Source organism: Desmodus rotundus, chromosome 9 (genome assembly GCF_022682495.2).
Source record: "Desmodus rotundus isolate HL8 chromosome 9, HLdesRot8A.1, whole genome shotgun sequence".
Classification (NCBI taxonomy): domain Eukaryota; kingdom Metazoa; phylum Chordata; class Mammalia; order Chiroptera; family Phyllostomidae; genus Desmodus; species Desmodus rotundus.
The window spans coordinates 16,626,289-16,646,369 of record NC_071395.1 but is presented as its reverse complement, the minus strand read 5'-3'; the positions used below and the strand labels follow the sequence as shown (position 1 = coordinate 16,646,369).

Genomic DNA, 20,081 nt, shown 5'->3' with positions numbered 1-20,081 from the left:
GAATACACTACCGTGCGCCGGGCACTGGGCTGGGAATACCACCCACAAAGGGCTGACTGTCCAGCAGAAAAAGCAGAAGGTAAATAAACTACAAATAATAAATTAATTTCAATTATACAGACCATTGCAAAGGAATCAGATAATGACAAATGAGTAAAGCCAGCTACCTAGGAGAAAAAGAAGAAGTGATAAGGACACATCAGAAGATGTATGCCCAAATATAAAAGCATTCAATTTCACGCATGTTAAACTGCTGTGGTCACACTGGCTGGTGTGGCTCAGTAGACTGAGAGCTGGACTGCAAAGTAAAAGGTCCCTGGTTCTATTCCCGGTCAGGGCACATGCCTGGGCTGCCGGGAAAGTCCCCAGTAGGGGGCACACGAGAGGCAACCACACACTGATGTTTCTCTCCCTCTCTTTCTCCTTCCCTTCTCCTCTGAAAATAAATAAAATCTTTAAGAAAAATTGTTTTAATTGTCAAGGAGACGTGTGTGGGTTACTCTGCGGCCTGTCTCAGGAGGCAACTTCAGCATTTCAAGGTGCAATGAGAGTAAGGAAGAGGAAAGGCTGGCCTAAGCCTGGATGTTAGGTTTCCCTGGGGAAGAGACAGTTAACCTGAGCCCTGAAGGATGAATGACCAATGTCAAAGCAACAAGGTGGGCGTTGTCCGCTAAGCTGCGAAGGGGCCCAGGAGGGAAAGGGCACACTCTGGGAAGCTGGGTTTGGCCTCTCCACTGGTCCCATAAACCAGGCATACCGGGGCACAATGCAGGCTGGTGAGGCAGCCTGGGGCCCAGCCACACAGGGCCATGCTAGGGATCTGGTTCACCCTAAAGGTCACCGGAGGTTCTCAGCAGGAGAACAACAAGATGAGATTAAATGTGTACGTAAACACCAGCTGCTGGGTAGACAGTGGACTGAAGAAAGGGAAGAGCTGGCTGCAAGGACTCATGGGAAGACTGAGAAGATGAGATGGAATTGGCAAAAGGGGGGGGGAAATGATGCACTAGAGACAAATTCAAGAGGGGCTTCTACGTACTATGGGTGACAAAATACTGAGCAAGCAAGCTGTCATTCAAAGAACAAAAGGCAGATCAATTATAATATAGCATCAGTAACTGGTGAAGGAATTAATTCCATGAAAGCCACAAACAATTGCAGCAAATCAGGGCTCAATTTATATTTATACTGACAGCATCAGACACTTGGCCTGATGAAATCCCTTGTGCTTGCTAGTTCCTTTCTAGTTTTCCCCTAAGGCTGTCCATTGATATGTGAGGAGAAATCATATTTACAGGTAGGTGGCCGGATATTCTTAACCAGGTAACACAGAGAGCAGCAAAGGGAGACGCTGGCTAAGAGAAAGGATGACTGGTTCTGGGGACATGGAACACAAGCAAAAAAGGGTTGAATAATGAAGAATTTGAGGAGTTATGAACTGGAATCGTAGATACTGAAGAAAAAAAGCAATTGTCAAGCTTCAGCTGAAACAGCCATGTTAAGTCTGGATAAAAGCCAATGCGGCACAAAAACTGAGGTTTTATTACAGGACTTGCCTCCAAGCGCAATGAGTCAGACCTGAGCCATCCAGCCCTTTGTGGAATCTCACAGAAAACAAATTTGTTGAGAGATGAGAGATTAAGTAGAAATACATCACCTACAAGGAAAGAATTCTATTTCTGTTTACATTTTGACAAATAACAACATGGTAACTCAAAACAATTCCCCTTTTGAGAATTAATCCATCACACTGCAAGTTCTCCAGAACTTTTTGCACATTTGCAACATGCTACTTCAAGGGATCAGTCACCGGCGCTGAATAAAGCTCAGCCCCATCCTATCACAAAGAGGGCTCACTCTCACTGCCCGTTCACGGAGCCCCTACCTCTAAAACATCAGTGCGGGAAAAATAAAATGCAGTGCACGAAACACATGTTTTCACCATTTTAAAGTCCTCAAGTCTCTTTTTTTCAACGATCAATATGTAGGAAATCATTAAGCAAAAATGAGGCTTTAGGAAACACCGCGCACATGGTAAACTACAGTATTCACAGCATCTGTTAAACCAACCCATAAAAATGCCCTAGTTTTTGAAACAAAGACATGTGTTATTTCTAAAGTTTAAGGAGCCTAGGAGACAACACAGTGAATATAAGGATAGGAAAGAACAATTTTGCAACAGTGTACTAGATTATCCACATTTACATAAAGAAAGAGTTTTTATATCGTCTTCATTTAGTGGAGGAGTTAAGGTCACTAGATGAGTCACTCCACTAGAGCTAGAACTAGAATTGAGAAAGTCCCAATCTGGGGGTTCTCAGAGTCAGTACCACTGCAATGCATTATACTGGCCCGACTGAGGACACGGCATTCTTTTCTTCTTATAATAACTCGTTTCAACCAAACTAACATCTGAGAACCTAATACATGCCTTAGACACGGTGCTGAGCTAGGAAAAATTCACCATGCCAGCAAAGCAAGGCTGGTTCTTGGTGAATGCAAAGGCAAACAGTATGAACTTCAAGAAGGAAAAATGATCCAAGTAAAAGAAAGTAACTTGCCAGAAAGAAAGAGTCTGCCCGTCTTCACTTGAAACCATAATTATCTGTAGAGCACTATCTCACTGTTTTCATTCACTCATTACAAAATGTGTCCCACAATGCATCAGCACTCCCTCAGGCTTGCGCAGGAAAGGCAGTCTAGGGACCTGTTATCTGTGTTTACACTTGACCCCGTATCCATTCATTCTCTTTCAAGTGCAGTTCTTGCAGTTCTATCAAAGCATATGGAAGACACGTGTTCTCCTTATATTTTACGTGACAGATCAATGAACCCACAAGTTAAGAAAATATACAAGAGTGGAGACAAACGTCTACAAGACAGTTATGAAATGTCAATTAATGAGCTATTGTTGTAAACAGAGGAAATTAAAAGAAAAAAACTAAGAAGCAGCTACCAAACTTGTGGTAGTAACAATCAGAAGTATTCTACTGCTCCTCTAAGACGAATGTTATAAAGGAAAATAAATAAACCAAGCCAGCACGTTACAAGTCCTGCACTGAATTTTACTCTGAGAATGGGAAAGCGCCAAACAAAAGACTTTTTAAAAATTCCAGAAACACAGATGTCATCATCAGTGTCTTGTAAGGTTTGCTGGCAAAAACTTCCAAGTGCAAGTCTATGAATCATGCATTTTTCCAGAGATGATAAAAGCATGTTGCTTGATTTTACTAGGGGTGAAGACCTTATATTAACTTCTTTCTTCTGTCCACCAAAAAGTTGTTTCAGACAGAAAAAGCAAGCAACGATTTAGTCAGAAGCAGGATTATACCCTCTGAGAAAAGTGAATTCAAAGTATTAACCATTACAAAGGTGCTGCTTTGGCTTAGAGTGTGGAAAGTTAAGACAACATCCTTTTCGCCCTTAGAAGGGCACGGTGGAGAGCCTATAAAATCACAGTTGTTGTTTTCAATGACCATCTAAGACCTGAAGATGCAAAGAAGCCTAATGAGCCAAAACGCGCAAAGCTTCCCACTCACACACTCACATGCACACAGGAGGACAAAGAGGAAGCCATCAGAGATGGGGAAAACAGGATTTTAACGAAGTCTTAAATGGGATGGGGGGCTGTTTTAGAATCCCCAGAAGATGCAGACACAAAGGAAGTCTGAAGCCTCCCCCCAACTCCTTCCCAGGGGACTTCACCAAGCACTCACTGGCAGTGTGAGCCCCCGGCGGAAGGTGCAGCCCTGAGGTGTGTGGCACTCATTACGTATGCGGGGCGGGGCAGAACTTCCGAAGGCTCGGTGGCCTCCTCAAATCCCATGAAGCCTGTGATGAACAAAACCTAACTACAGTAACAACAATGCTGAATCTCAGCTCAACTGCCAACTGAACTGACAGCCCCACACATCAGTAACCTAATGGAAAAATGGACAAGCCCTTTACCCAGGTAAAAACACTACTCACCTTAGTCTCTACTGCTCTCCTGCACACAGCAAAAAAATTACAAGCCATGCAAAGAAGCAAGAATATGTAACCCAACATCAAGTGAAGAAGCAATCAAAAGAACCATCCCCAGAAATAGCCCAGATATGGTGGGGGATGGGGAATTCAACAGAAACCTAAAAACAACTGAAAGTGTGCTAAAGGATCCAGTGCAAAAGGTGGTCCACTTGTATAAACTGAAGGGGATTTCAGCAAAGAAATGCAAACTATTAATGGAGAGACAACTGGATATGCAAGAATGGAAAATAAAATGACAAAGATGAGTTGTTCAGGAGGATACTTTTCATGTGCAGACCAACCAATCCTGACTCCATAACAGAGAGACAACTGGATATGCAAGAATGGAAAATAAAATAACAACTATGAAGAGTTCAGGAGGATACTTTTCATGTGCAGACCAACCAATCCTGACTCCATATCCTTTATCTAATTCCAACCAAGCCAGCATTTCCCCCACAGGACAGCCTAGAGCTCCGCAATGTTATTCAAACGAGCCAATCCTGACTCCTGACCAAAGCCTGAAGTTTCCCCATGTAGCCCTGGGTGACATGGCGCGGCTTCTCCTCTTGGAAACTAAAAATAATAAACTTCTCTCCCAATGGCATTAGCCTCACCATCTTGTCACTCAGTCACTTCCATAAATTAAAATGCTGCAGGGACCTATGAAACAGGTATCGAATAGTCTAACAGGATGCAACCAGACGCCCAGAATGTGAAGAAAGAGAAAATGGAGAACCATTGGAACAGATAATAGCTAAGATTTTCCAAAACTGATAGGAAATATCAATCCACATCCCCAAGAATTTCAATGAGCCCCAAGCAGGATAAAACAAAGAAAACCGCACTCAGGCACATCATAAAAAGGAAATCGTGAAAGCAGAAGAAAAAGACACATTGAAGGGAACAATAAGAACGATGGATGACTTGCCAGGAGGGAAAAACGGAGGCCTGAAGAAATGGAGTGACTTATTTGAAGTGCGGGGGTAGGAAACTATCAATGTAGACTTCTCCATTCATCAAAAATGAAGGCAAAATAAAGACATTTTCAGACAGACAAAACATGAAGAATTCTTCTCCAACAAACCTGCATTACAAGAAATGCTTAAATTAATTTAGCCGGAACTTACAGGAAACGGCACAAAATTAAAAACTCAGTTCTGCAGAAAATCAGAATTGATAATAAGTGTGTCGGTATAAACAAGACATAAAAAAGTCATACACATACACCCCCTCATATATACGTACTTATGCACATATATGTAAATGAAATGTAGTATTTCTTTAAATTTTACAGATTATCAGTTTCATAAATTAAAAGTTGTAACATATTATTGGGTTCGTAGTGTAGCTAGAATTAAAATATAACATGGGCACAAGAGCAAAACAACGGTGATTAGGAGTCTAGCGTTGTAAGGTTCTTATATTGTTTATGAAAAGGTAGATACAATGATAAATTCAAAATGTATGTTATACTCTCTATGATAAAAACTAAAAATGCATATACAAAGAGGAGTAATGAAAAATCAAACAGAGGAGATAAAATGGAATACTAAAAAAATTGAATTCACTACAGAGTAAAGGAAGAACAGAAGAACAAAGAACAAACAGGACAAATAGAAAACAAAGCCAAATGGTAGGCTTAAACCCAAACGGGTTAATCACATCATACATAAATGGACTCAGTGACAGGCTATTAATAAACAACAAAGTTGAACGCACGGACAGGTAAAAAAAAAATGGTAAAAAGAAGATATGCCAAGCTGACACTAAGCATAAGAAAGCTTATGTGGCTATATTAATAACGAACAAGGTAGATTTCAAGATAAAGATTATTAGGACATTTCATAATGATAAAAGGGTCGCTTCATCAAGAAGACATATCACAAATCTGCATGCACAAAAACGATCTCGAAATTCAATACATCCAGTAAAAATTGACAAAATTAGTGGGCAATAGGCAAGTCCTAATCACAGTGAGCGATTTTTCCATCTCTAGTTTAGTAAATAATAAAATAATATCAGAAATCAAACAATGCAGGATATTTGAGCAACACTATCAACCTACTTGATCTGACATCTTTAGAGAACACTGCACCCGGCAACAGCACATAGCTCATTCTCCTGCAGTGCACGTGGACCGTTTGCTGAATAGCCCACACTTGGGGCAATGAAACAAGTCTAGTAAACCTCAAAGTACTGATAAAATACAGAACACATATACTCTCTGACCAAAGTAGAAAAACAATAATAATATTACACGTAGAAAACCCCCAACCACTTGAAAGTTTTAAGACATATTTTAAATAACACCTGAGTTAAAATTCAACACCTACGTCCTAATCACAAAAAACTTAAAAAGAAGTACAATAAAAATATTACACATCAAAACATGCGGGACACAAGTTAAGCCGCCATCAGAAATTTATACATTTAAATGTCTACATTCAAGGACAATGTGGAAAATCAATCCTTCCACCTTAAGGGATTAAAAAATAAAATCCAAAGCTAATAAAAGTAAATAAATGTAAAAACAGGAGGCAATGAAACATAAAATGGACATGATTTATCTGAAATAAATAACACAACTGATTAAAACTTTATGCAAGGCTTAACAAAGAAAAAAATTTTAAAGAAAGCTCCAATATCAAACATGCAAAAGTCATCACTATAGATCTTACAGATATGAAAATAAGTAGCTATTACAGACAAACGTACACCATCTAGTCAACAGCTCAGCAGAAATGAACAAATCCCTTGAAAAACCCCAATTTATCAAGACTAACAAAAGAAAAATAGAAAATATGAATATCCCTTTACTCACTAGATAAACTGGATCTGTAATTTTTAAACTTCCCATAAAAAATAAAAATTTCAGCCCAAGATGGCTTAGAGGCAAATCTCACCAACATTTCAGAAAGAAATAATGCCGATATCACACAAACACTTCAAGTAACAGCAAGGTGGAAAACGTCCCACGTCTTCCGAAGCCACCTGTACCAAAATCAGTCTACGACATTACAGAACAAGGATATAACACACAATATCCCTCCCGAACATAATTACACATATACTTAACCAAATACTAGCAGAATGAATACAGCAATATACATAGAGATTAATACACCATGACCAGTAGAAGTTTGTCTCAGGAATGTGAGGTTAGTTTCAGTTAGAAAATTCATTGCCATTCACCCATTAACAGCTTCAAGAAAAATAGTGATCATTTCATTGATATTGACAAATAATTGTCAAAAGTCAACATCTATTCATGATTAAAAGTGGGAATGCACAAAAACTTCCTCAACATGATAAGCATCTACAATCTTCAGCTAACACTGTACTTTACAAATGAAATAACAAATGCTTTTCCCCTAAGATCAAGAATAAGGCAAGATGCCCAAAATCATCACTGCTATTCAATATTTTATTGGAGGTCTTGGTGGTGCCATAAGACCAGAAAAAGCAATAAAAGACACACAGAATGGAAAGAAAGAAAGCCGCCTTTATTCATATACGATGCCATTGTATACATAAAAAAAAAATCCTGAAGAAACTACAAAGAACTAATAAATCAACTCAGCAATATTAAAACCAACTGCATTTCCATATAGTAACAGTTTATTGGATAATAAAATCTAAAACACTGTCAAAATAATGTCCAGAAACATAACTTAGAGAAATTTAACAAAAGATGACCATAACCCCTATACTGAGTATAAAACATACTGAGAGAAATTAAAGACTAAATCAATGGAAAGTCATACACATGAATTATTAATGTTCCACATTGATAACATTGGCCTGTAGGCATTTTGTGGAAATAAACTGGTTTTAAAATTTATGTGGAAACACAAAGAATGTAGAACCGCCAGAACAACTGTGAAAAAGAACAGAGGAATCCCACAACAGGGCTTCAAGACTCGCTATAAAGCTACAGTGATGATGACGTGGAACTGGAAAGCAACAGACAGAGCAACGTAACAGGAGAGAATCTAGACACAGAAACAGACCTGCACACACTCAGTCAAATGACTTGTGACAGAGATGCCAAAACCACCCGATGACAGGAAAGCCCTTCTCAACAAACGGGGCTAGAAAAACTGAGTGTCTGTACAGGAAAAAGGAAGTAGCACTCAGCCTCCACAAATCACACCATGCCCCCCCCAAATCTTCACAAGTCATAGACTGATTATAAAGCTTTTACATGAAAATCTGGACAAATATCTTGGCAACCTTGGGATCAAGATCTCTTCCAAATATTTCTATCAATTTTTTAAAACGGATAAATTCAACTGCAGCAAAAGTAGACTGTTCTTTTTTTCTTTTTCTTACTCAGTCTAAGAAATGCACGTACAGTGTAGAGAACGGTGTGGAACCTAAAGTTTCTAACATCTAGCAGGAAATATGCCTACACCAGTCTATTTTTAGCTTCAATCAGCCTTCATTCTGGAAAAACTCTAGTGAAGTGTTGTAGCCCTATTGGGGCTTTACCATTTAAAGCTTGATTTCGCCCATCTCATTTTAGCCAATGATAGAATGCGAAATTCACAATCTTCTCTTTATATAATGAATAAACTTGACCTCCCATGTAATCAAACCTGAAGTTTTAAGAAGAATCTGTTATCATCTTTGTGAAGTTATGATAAATTTTGTGGTATGTTTAGGTTTACAGCCTTGATTTTGAGCGTTAACATTAGATCATAATTGTCGGTTGCCTTCAAAATGGCGGTTAGTGCCCCACATGGGAGATTTCTAGACAGCCGTAGTTTGGGACGGTGTTTTATTCTTAGGAAAGAAGCATGCAGCAGACCCACAGGACTAACTCGGTTGTAAGCACTGGTTAGTGTTCCTGCTTGTTGGGATTACAGAACAGGAGATACATTTATATTTGCTGTTCGATTTGATTTGAAATTCGGTTTGTCCATATGTTATGGTCAGAAAAGAAGTACTGTGTAGGAAAGGATCGTGTTTTACTCTAATGTCAGTGTTCAATTCTATGTTACAGTTAATTTTGTCCCTCTAGAAGTAGAGGGACTGTTCTTTTCATCAAAAGACACTATTAAGAAAATGAACAGGCAAACTACAGATCAAATGTTCACAACTAATGTATTTGACAAAACATTTGTATCCAGGTTACCTAAGTTAATTCCTACAATTCAATAACAAAAAGACCAACAACGTCATTTTTTACATGAACAAAATACTTGAACAGACACCTCACAATGGAAAAAATATGAAAGACCATAAAGCACATGAAAAGGTGTGGTCAACATCACTAGACATGCACTATTAAAATCAAAAAACATAAATCAAAAGATGGTGAGCAGATAGAAAACGGGAACTCTCCTATGTTGCTGGTGGGAAGAGCTGGATGAGAGAAGACCAAGGGGTCAGCCGGAGAACATATATACATGACCCACAGGCACAGACAACAGTGTGGCGACAGCTGGAAGGAACGGGGTGGGGGATGGGTGGAGGGGGGCAATGGCAGGAAGGAAATGAGGACATCTGTAACAGTGTCAACAATAAAGTTAAAAAATAACTAGAAAACTGTCAATTTTCTAAAAAGCCAAACATACAGATACAAATATACACACGTATACGCATCTATTTCCACACACGTATATACACGCACACCCCAGCAATCCCACTCCAAGGTATTCATCCAAGAGAAAATAAAAACATGTGTCCACAACTGTTCACTACAGCTTTACTCAAAAGCCACAAACTTTTCTACAACACAGACTCCAGTGTTTCTCAACACACATTTTAAGGACAAAGTCATAGTAACGTAAATTCGGATTTCCATTTAAATGTTGGCAGCCACCTAAAATGTGACTTTCCGCACGCCACTGTGGACAACATCACCCATGGGACAAATTCTCACACTTACGACAAATGCAGGAGCCTAACTACAAGAAATGCTCTTTCTAATTCTATACATTCCATTTTCTACCAATTCCATCTAAATTCTTTCAAAATAACTTCCCTTCCTATTCTCTCTGCACTCGAACCTGAGAGTTCTTGAAGGGTCAAGCCACACACAACCCTTTCCGTTCTAGCTTTAAATCACCCCCACGACCATAGTTACTGTTACACTTTTTTAATTAAACTATGCACTTCATAAATATAGTCCCGTAAAAGAAAACAGCACGATTCCATTGGACGCCACAGACATTTGCTGGAGCTGCTGTCTTACCAAATGCTTTAGAAACAGGGCTTCCCAACAGCTACACTACTAACACGTGGGACCAGGTGAGCCTTTGCTATAGAGAGCTGCCCAGTGCTAACCCTTCAGCAGCACTGCCGGCCTGGATCCACTAGATGTCAGCACCCACGGCCGGCCCAGTTCCTCCCCACCAATCAAAAGGTTCCCAGAGAAAACCGGCTCACAGCTGAGAACCTCTGACTGAAAGGATTGTCTCAACATGTTTTCTCAGGACTTGTATCATTCCTTTTGCCTTGGGCCTCCCTTCCTCTGAGCTCCCAAACTTGCACCAAATCTTCAAAATTCAATTTAACAATCCGTTTTTCTAGTAAGCTTTCCCAGCCAACCCCACTCCCTATTGCTTCTCAGCTCCCAACATACCTTAAACAGACTTCTGAACTATAACTTCTTTGTAAACCTTCCTGGTCTGTATGTTCCCTTAGGATGGAGCCTTTTAATTTCATCCTCAAGGCCAAACACAATGACTGATTGTTTAGGCACGTAAATGCCACGCACTACAAAATATTGTACTTACAACATTACTGCAGCGAATGTGCTACAGTAACACTCTTATTATTCAGCCCAGTTGTATGGGCTTCTGGAGACAACATGTTCTTACCTCACTCTTTTACACTGACAAAGAGTACAGTTCCAAGCACACAAATGCTAAATAAAGTCACTGGTGTAAAAGCATTCAAACCCTGGCCGGGTAGCTCGCTTGGTTGGAGCATCAAGGTTGCAGATTCAACCCCCCAGTCAGGCCACATATAGGCAGCAACCCCATAAGTGCATGAATGGGTGGAACAACAAAACAATGTCTCTTCATTCTCAATAATAGATTCTCAAGTATTAGAACAGCACATGGATGTCTGGAAACAAAAGGGAGCGATTTCCCAGCCTCCCTTGCTACGATGTGTAATCTTACAACTCCATTTAGGCCAGCGGGATGTGCGCGAGAGCAGCCTGTGCAACCTCTACAAAGCATAACCACAACAAAAGACAGCGCTGGGCGATAACTGGGCCCACCGTGACTAGGAAGGCACACCATGCAGGAGAGCAAGCAGGATCCGACACCAGAAAGCACAGGCAGCCAGCCCTCGCTTGACCACCCCTAGGCTTCCTGATCAAGAGACAACATACACTTTTACACTGTTTAAGCCGTCCTACTTTGAGGTTTTCTGCTACATGCAACCAAATCTGATCTGAACTCGGGCAACGATTAAGGGAAAGCTCTGTGTTTGCACCCCCACAGACCAGAGGCAAGCCCAGGCTCCATTTTACAGTTTATGAAGTCTTACCCATCATCACAATGTTACCTGACTTCTTCTCCAACACAAGGAATAAAAAGCAGCAAAAATTAATACCAGGAGAAAAAGCTACAATATATTTAGAGTAAACATTATGCAATCAACTGTGAAACTGCTATATGAAGGTACCCCGTAAGACTCCTGTACCAACGCCATGGGAACCCCATTTACAACACCCTCATGCTCCAAAACGGATTAAGTTTATTTTCTTTAAGCAGAATGAACACACTGGAGCTCGCAGCGCTGCGCCACAGTACAGAAGAAAAGGAAGCTTGACTGACAGTTGCCTGATTGAATCTAACCCCGCTTCTGTCACTCCTAAGCAACAATTCAATTTCACTTAATCCAGGACAAATTTGGTGAATGCCCACCACGCACTGCATTCGGTGCTACAGTACCAAGTAATACTAAGATGAGGTCCCTACCCTCGTGGAATTCAGAATCTAATAGACAAAGAACAAATTACCTATAATTCCCCATTGTCAACTGGCCAGGAATCAGGGAAGCAGATAAGAGCCTACCTGAGGGAAACTTATGATGAAATATGCCATCAAAGCCTCAGAATTAGGGTAGAGACCACAAAGCACCCTCACCGCCCTCCTCCAGGTTTCACTCCAAAAACGAGGGACCAGCAGCAACAGACAGTGGGGGAGGGGGGCTAGAACCTGTGTGCCCCACAAACATTGTTCACTGGTAACATCCAACCTGAATAGATGTTTCCCTGCTTAGAACCTAGAAAAATAAACCCAAGACAACAGGAGTCTGTAATTCAACTGAAAAGTAGCATCATCCTAAAGACGCAAGGAGACACATGAATGAAGAAAGTTAGTTTCCAAGTTAACCAAAGAGTTTTAGGAAAAGACTTACAATTAGCATGTATTGCTTTTGAAAAAAAATTTATATATTAGTATTTATATGACCAGATTGAATATATCTATATAACATGTTGGATCCCATCAAGAGAACATACCTTTTCACTTCCCTAAGAATTCTTGGAAAATTGACAGAAAACTGACAGTTTTCTCCCACCCCTGCATTGTTCAAAACATCTATTAGACACCCCAGAAGCAATACTGAGCACGCAGCTGGCTATGAGGACATGGAGTCCAGGGAGGAGATCCAAGCGGAATCACCAACGCGGCACTCCAAGTCATGCGGCTGGACGCAATCGTATAGGGCCAGGGCTGGAGAGACCCAAGGACAGAGCCCCAGGAACTCCACATCAAAGGTCTGGGAAATCAGACACCGGGGAAGGGATGTAAAAAACGAAACACAAGTGGGGTGCAAGAACAAACGGGCAGGGGTGAGTAACATGTGAATGGGAGGGAAGGGAGGGGAAAGGGAAAGAGAAACGAAACGAAACCAACCAGAGATCCAAGAAATTTAGGGAGACCCAGCACAGTTCACTGTCACAAAGTCACAGGACAGGAGAGTTCCAGGAGGCTGAAGGTTAGACCAAGTCAAACGCTGCTGAAGCTGCCAAGTGCTACATCCAGCATCCTGCTGGGTTTCTTACTGAATGAGCCGGGGCAACCTAATGCAACAGGACCAGAACTGAAGTCATCATCTTCCTCCATCCTTATTCCTCCCTGGTTTTCCCTCTTAGGAAAGGGCACCATCTAGTTACTGAGGACAGAAAGAAACCGTCCTGTCCTTCACCTTATACTCCAACATCCAATTTATGTCTCAAAATTTCCCTCAGACGAACCTGCTAGCTCCCCTCCCCAGTGCCGCCACACCAACCACAGTCCTTTCATCCATTCCTGCCACCTCCAAATCTTGCTCTGCCAGAGTAAGTTTTAAAAAACAGAATTATGTCACTCACTGACCTGCTCAAAACCATATAGTGAATGAAGCTCGCAAACCTCCAGTTGAGGCCCGTGCCCCCAATCTGCAGTCTCCCCCACCCTCCCAGGCTCTCTGAACCAGTGAGGCTGGGTGTCCCCCGGAACCTCACATGCATCGCACCCTCTCATCTCCCAGACTTCCCATGCGCTATTCACTCCACCTGAAGTATGAGTCCCAACCCCAGCTGACTCCATGTACACCTTCAGTTACCCACTTTAACTGAAGGCAGAGAGGCAGGCCTCTCTTTAACCCCCAGGGACTAGAATTTGGTCCTCCTGCCACAGGTGGACCTAGAAAGCAGCTCTGGGTGTCAACAGAAATCAATGAGCCTTCTGCAAAAAGAAGAAAACTGACAGAGTAGGGGGTATAGGCCCCACATCACTTAACAAAGAGACTCTTTTTCCTCTTTTATAAATGCACAAAATTTTCTTTGAAAAGAGGGCTCCCTAGTGGTACCAGTTGGAACCACTAGAATATATCCACTGTAAGGTCTCCCAAGGTATTATCTTTTATAGATAAAAATAACTGTGTAATTATCCCCTGTCAACCTTTGCAAGGGTTGGAAAGAGGTTACCCTCATCACAAGTACCCGATGAGCGTCTGGCATGACCAAGTCTTAGAGAATAAACAGGATTAAGCAAAAATAATATAAATTGTATTAAAACAGTATGTGAAGAACTAGGAGTGGCCTGCTTTTGAAACAAATCAGATTAACCTCCCTTAATACATTTTCCAGTAGACATCACTGCTGACTCACGTTCGTTAATTACACAGGAAACGTCAGACTTACAAAGTAACTGCTCAGGCCTGCAGCATAGTGGTTCAGAGCTTGGGCTCTGGAGGCAGAATGCAGGAGCTCGAATCTCTGCTATTTTCTAGCTGCGCTCTTTCATTTTCTAGCTGCGTGACCTTGGGAGACCACTCAATTCTCTGTGTCCCAGCTCCCCAGCATAAAATGGGAAGGATCACATCTACCTGCTAGAGGTGCAGTGAAGATCCGATGAGAGAAAGCACAGAGGAATGCAGAACATTGTCTGGAACTTAGAAAGGACTCAGTATGTGTCACTGAGGGTGTTCCCACACATACGCACCCTCTAATTGTATAAACTGGGTTGAAATCTAACCTGTTTTGCATAGACATTCTCCTTCACTTTTTAATCAATTTTGGCAAAATACTTACTAAGCTACCTGTCCTTTTCATGGTAATGCCACATGCATCGCCGTGCTTAAGGGCACGTCTTTTTATGTGTTGCCTGGTCTTCGGTTCATTTATTGGGAAGAAATGCACAGATTTTCTCTCCCTGCACCAGCCTCAGGGTTTCAGTTCTGTCATCTAAGGGAAGTGGAAGCACTACTTACTTTTGTATTCTTAGGTCCTGACCTGAAATGAACTTTTGCTTTTAAAAAATCTCCTATTTAAAACTTTGATTACACAAATATTAAATAGCCTTATCTAAAGACCATTGTTTCACCCTGGCTGGTGTGGCTCAGTAGATTGAGCGCCAGCCTGCAAAACAAAGGGTTGCTGGTTTGATTCCCTGTCAGGACACACGCCTGAGTTGCAGGCCAGGTCCCCGGTTGGGGATGCATGAGAGGCAACCATACATGGATGCTTCTCTCCCTCTCTTTCTCTGTCCCTTCCCTCTGCCTAAAAACAAAACAAAATATTACTTCTAACCCCTGGCCTTGCAGAAAACCACCACCCTGTCAGCCATGAAAAACAAAACTGAGTACCACAATTTTCTTTGGTGGCACGGGAGGACATACACATAAAATGCCAGACACAAGATCACATTAACAGGGGAACTTTTTTCTCTTTTCCTTACCTCCTCCTCCCTGGCAAAGATTCTTTAGTCCTTAAATAACCGCAAGTCATACAATAAGAAAAAAATCAATAGTCTTTTAATAACCACTATGCCTTAGACTACGCCCGAGACCCTCCCTCACACAGAGAGGATATACTCTGAAAATTCCCACCCAAGACAGATGACACTGATTTGTATTTACAGTCACCAGCACCTCTTTTAAGCTTTGTCACCCTCTTCCTTATTTCCACCCATTATTGCTTTTAGTGCCACACTTTCGGCTTGGATCAACAACGAAATACTCCCAAGTTATTAAGTGACAACACTCCTTTTGAACGACTCCGAACACCAGCCAAGATTAAGCCCCATAGGCAAACATAGCGGCCCCGACTAAACAGCTCACAATGAATCATACACAGCTTGGAAATGTAACCAGATAACATTCTTTCAGGTTCTGCAAATCTCAGTTGCATTTTGCCACTATTTTTTAAAATTAATTTTTCAAATGACTCTCTCAGGAAGTCTAATAACCCCTATCACTTACCGGTCAGCAGCCTCTACATCAAAACAAAACCTTCTGTCGATGGAGTCAGTATGCCTTTTGGTACAATCTTTCAAAAAGAATGCCTCTCCATCCCCCTGCAAAAAGCCATTTGAAACTCTCAAAAAATACAGTATAAACATACACAGTATAAACATACAAACATATACACTAAGGTACCCTATATTGTCGGTGGGGGGTTTCAAGATTTTAAGTCCCTTTATCCTATGTACTATCTTCCAAACTAATTTAATTAAACACTATTTAGAATCTTAACCATTTTTGTCATTCTCGTTTTCTTAGGGTTTTCTAGATCCTTCTTTGGTGACAGTCACATTAAACAAGGCCTCGTGGGTACCAATTTTAAAAGCTATAGTAACAAAACATGTTCTACATGCTAAAATATTTGTTACTCTTATTATACTGTTTTAAAGAGAATAGTAATTTGTTTTTATCTCCTATTATATCATATGAAATAGACAATATATGACCACTTTTGACCTATAAAATAATTGATTCCACGTAAATCTAAGGTCAGCTGCCCTAATAATCTAAAACAAGAATCACTCAATCTATGTGGTTTTTCTTTCCTAAATGAACATCCTCAATTTATCTTTTCTTAATTTTTTATGGTACCATTCTACCTCACTAAACCATCCTCTCTAAAAGTATAACAACAAAAAAAAGAGGGGTGGGGGAGGTTGGGGTGGAGGGTTCAAGTGAAAAAAAGAGAGAGAAGTAAAAGAACTCATGGACATGGACAACAGGTGGTGACTGCCAGGGGCAGGGGAGTAAATGGTGACGGCAAAAAATATGTTTTTGAAAAAGAGGTAGAAGACAGGAGCCAGACGCAGCGTCGAAACCGAGGTCCTCATTAAGGAACTGTAAGAAGTCTGGATGCGCACTCCCAGAATACTTCAACATTTTCTAGCATATGAGCGTCTCCAGATAATATTAAGCAAGCACTGAAATAGACAAATATTCAAAATACCACCATCCTTATATTATAAAATGTACGCTTTATTATTTGGTGGCTAAAACAGTCATCACCAAGCAGTCATGTCTCGGGACTTAACTCCGAAGGAACTCGGGCTCATGCCGCATGCTCCTTCCTCACCCCATCGGCTTCAAGAGTGGCGGGCTCACTTCCACCTCCCCTCCATACACCTCATTTTGCACATCTACTTTATTACTCTAAGAATGTATTTTGTCTGATAAGCCACGGTAAACAGTTTCTTTAGGAAGATACAAAGTAGATGTACACAGATGGGAACTTGGGTTGGTTGTATGTTCCCATAAGCAAAAGGACGCCCATCTACCAGCAAGCCCTGAGTTAACCTTCCTGAAAATGTGTGAGCAACATGTTCAAAACCGGCGGGAAGACCCTTGGCTCCAGACTACGGATGACTGCGCCGAGCTGCAGCTTCCATCTGAAGCGCAGCCGGTGCCTGCTGTCACGCGTTGTGTCGCCCTTCTTTGCTATGGGAGGAGTAAACACAGTGGGGCACACTACGTGAGAACTTGGAAAATCTAAGTAAAATGCATTCTAGATCATCTACTCTGTCACGTGTCCAGGGTGTGAATACACGTGCACCTCAGACCTTCTGTGTAAACACTGACAAACCACTGAGTCATCTTCCAATAACAGCTGTAGAGGATCTACTCTACTCTTTAAAAAAAAAAAAAAAAAAAAAAAAAAAAAAAAAAAAAAGATCTGACCATAGAAACCCATGCAGTCAAGCCAAAAAACATGAATTCTTGTTTTCTGGCCTTTTTGATTTAGAAACACACACACACAAATTAATCCTCAAAAACAAGCTGTATTTATCGCCAGTGAATAGATGTGTCATTAAAGCGACACGCTCGCAGAACACAAAGTGCAAAGTCCAATACTCACGAGTTTCCCTCCAGACCTGTGCTCGAACGGGATCATGTTGAACTTCTTGGCCGCCTTGCGGTACATGCAGTAGTGCTTGACCCAGCTGGACCCGAAGGGAGCAGGCCCTGCAACGGCAAACAGAACTTCCCGTGTCTCCTCACATCTAAGCAAATGCGCAGAGTTCCACCTGACTATGGAGGAAAAACCCAGTAGGCAGCAAGCAAGGCAGCTCAAGGACACGAATCAGCCAAAACCGCTCATTGGAATACAAGGGAACATCTAGGGGGATTAAGGCTCGGAGAGCACGTTTGAGAAAAGGTCCTACTCGTGCAGCAATGCAGAGATGAGTCAAAGACGCACTCTTCAAACAGTGTGCTGGACAGTCACCTCACAGCTGAACATCTCCTCATTGCGAGCTGTGTTTGTTTCGCGGTGTTAAGACTTGGGGAGGGTTTCAAGAATTCTATTTAGTATACGTGATCGTTGTGGATTCAATTCTGGCCTTTCAAAATGACAGAACTACGGAATCTCAGTGCTCAGAGAAGGCACCCAGTGTGGAAATGTATCCGGTTGTTTCAGACCCACTGCAGCTCCTCCTGCATAAGCAGCTGCCTTCACTGATGATGGTAATCCAAGCTTTAAGCTTTAAAATGAGGTGTGAAGAACACAGGGGTGAGCTGCTCGCACATGCAGAACATTCTCAGAGCCAAAGCTGAACTCTTTGCTAAGTCAGCGCTGCAACCAACCACCAGAGCTCTGAAAAGAGAAGGGTCTTTGTCAGGGGCAGGGCGGGGGGTGGGGGAGGTGTGGAAGGAGCTGGCAGCTAGAATTTCAAGTGCCAGTAAAGGTCCAATCATAACAAAACAAAAGTTCGGCCCAACGTAGGTTGATGTTATTTTTTCTTTCACCAACTAAAGACACTTTTAATGTGTCTTTAGGTTTTTCTTTATTTATATTTTTTAGGGAGAGAAACATCCATGTTGTTCCACTTACACACTCCTTGGTTGCTTCTTGTATGTGCCCTGACCGGGGATTGAACCCACAACCTCAATGTACAGGGGCGATGCTGTAAACCAACTGAACTACCTGGCAGGGCCAAGAACAACTACATATGAATGTGTGTGTTGTGTGTATGTGTGTAGGTCGAGGAATGTGTATGTTGTGTATATGTGTGTAGGTGAGGACAAGGATGAGGTTAGGCGAAAGGAGGAAAAGAGAAAGCCCCACCTCACTTTCAGCCTGAAGCCAAATTCTGGCTCCCTTACGAGCAAGTTTTAGCAGACAGGGGTGCAGAAGTAGGGGGGCTTTACAGTCCCCTCCCTAGAGCACCTTCTAGGATGGGGGTGGGGGTGGGGGGCAAAGAAAGTGATAGGAGTTACATCAAAAATACCGGCACAATTACAATGAGAAGTTTTAAAACAAGGTGAAATGAGCCATTCATCGCCGTGGGCGGCCCTTACTTTTCTCCTGCACATACAGGTAACCCTCCGCTGTGAACTGACTGGCCCGCTTGTGGTCCTTGGGGTTCTGCCTGATTTTGTTCATAAGCTCTTCCACTTCCGACCTTGTGCCTTCAAAACGGTTCCGTGTCTGAAATGGAGGAAAAACATGTTATGAGTTTTAAGTTCTCATGTGAGTTTTTTCACGGATAGTTTTAAGTCTCTGGATAAGTATAATTAAATTTGTAGCATTTTCCTATAAGTTTCTCAAAACAGACCAAGCTTTTCCAGTTGCCTGTTTGTTGAGAAAAGGATAAAAAGTGGTAAAATAGCTAAAAGAGGAGTCCACCTAACTACATATTAATTACTTTAGAAGCTTGCTAACACCAAAGACATCAAATAATGTCTTTGATGGCTGAGGACACAAATCTCATTTCTGAAACCTGGAGACAGGACTGGCCGACATCTCTGTCAAATAGCTACACTGACAACGTCCACGGGGGCGAAGGGACAGAGCGGCCGAGGCCAATCGTTTGCCCACACTCAGAAATAACTGTGTTAACACAGAAAAACTGCTGATGTGAAACCGGAAGAGCTGCAGCGAAGAAAAATTACCACTGAAACTTCTCTCCCCTCTGTACAGTGGAAGGGGTCACCAAGGGCCCCACGAGCAGAAAAACGGAAGAACGGTACCTATTTTTTAGCGGAGGGGGAAGAGTTTGACGGATGCAGACTGTAAAAGGGAAAACCTACCTGCACAGACTTAAACACAGGCTGACAGGTTTTTTAAACATCTGTTTTCGTACAGTAAGAATTTACAAGGCTGCAAAGAGGGCGGAGCTCACAGGCTGGTGGCTGGTGGCTCTTGCCTTCCCAACGCTCCTGTCTCCAGGGTTTCTTGTCCCATCTCAATCCTGACCATACCCCGTTTTTACTCGCCTTCCTCACCACCTCGCTGCGATTCCTCCCGGCCCTCACTTCCTTCCATCTGTGTGTGTGCGTGCCCACCACACACGTGTAGACATGAGTGTGCACACACAATCACA

At 41.8% G+C, this 20,081-nt stretch overlaps 1 protein-coding gene across 3 annotated transcripts in view; it reads right to left on the bottom strand.

Moving 5' to 3' along the window:
* Positions 1-20,081, bottom strand: part of ARHGAP10 (Rho GTPase activating protein 10) — a 242,196-nt gene that overhangs the window by 121,340 nt on the left and 100,775 nt on the right. For all 3 annotated transcript variants that reach the window (XR_006656673.2, XM_024568805.3, XM_045202557.3), the window contains 3 exons: positions 19,057-19,186; positions 17,615-17,721; positions 15,721-15,815 (listed from right to left, as the gene is read on the bottom strand). Coding sequence is in view for 2 of the 3 variants with exons in the window: in XM_024568805.3 (XP_024424573.2) it covers positions 15,721-15,815; positions 17,615-17,721; positions 19,057-19,186 (332 nt within the window). In the remaining variant the exon portion in view is untranslated. The remainder of the gene's footprint in view (positions 1-15,720; positions 15,816-17,614; positions 17,722-19,056; positions 19,187-20,081) is intronic.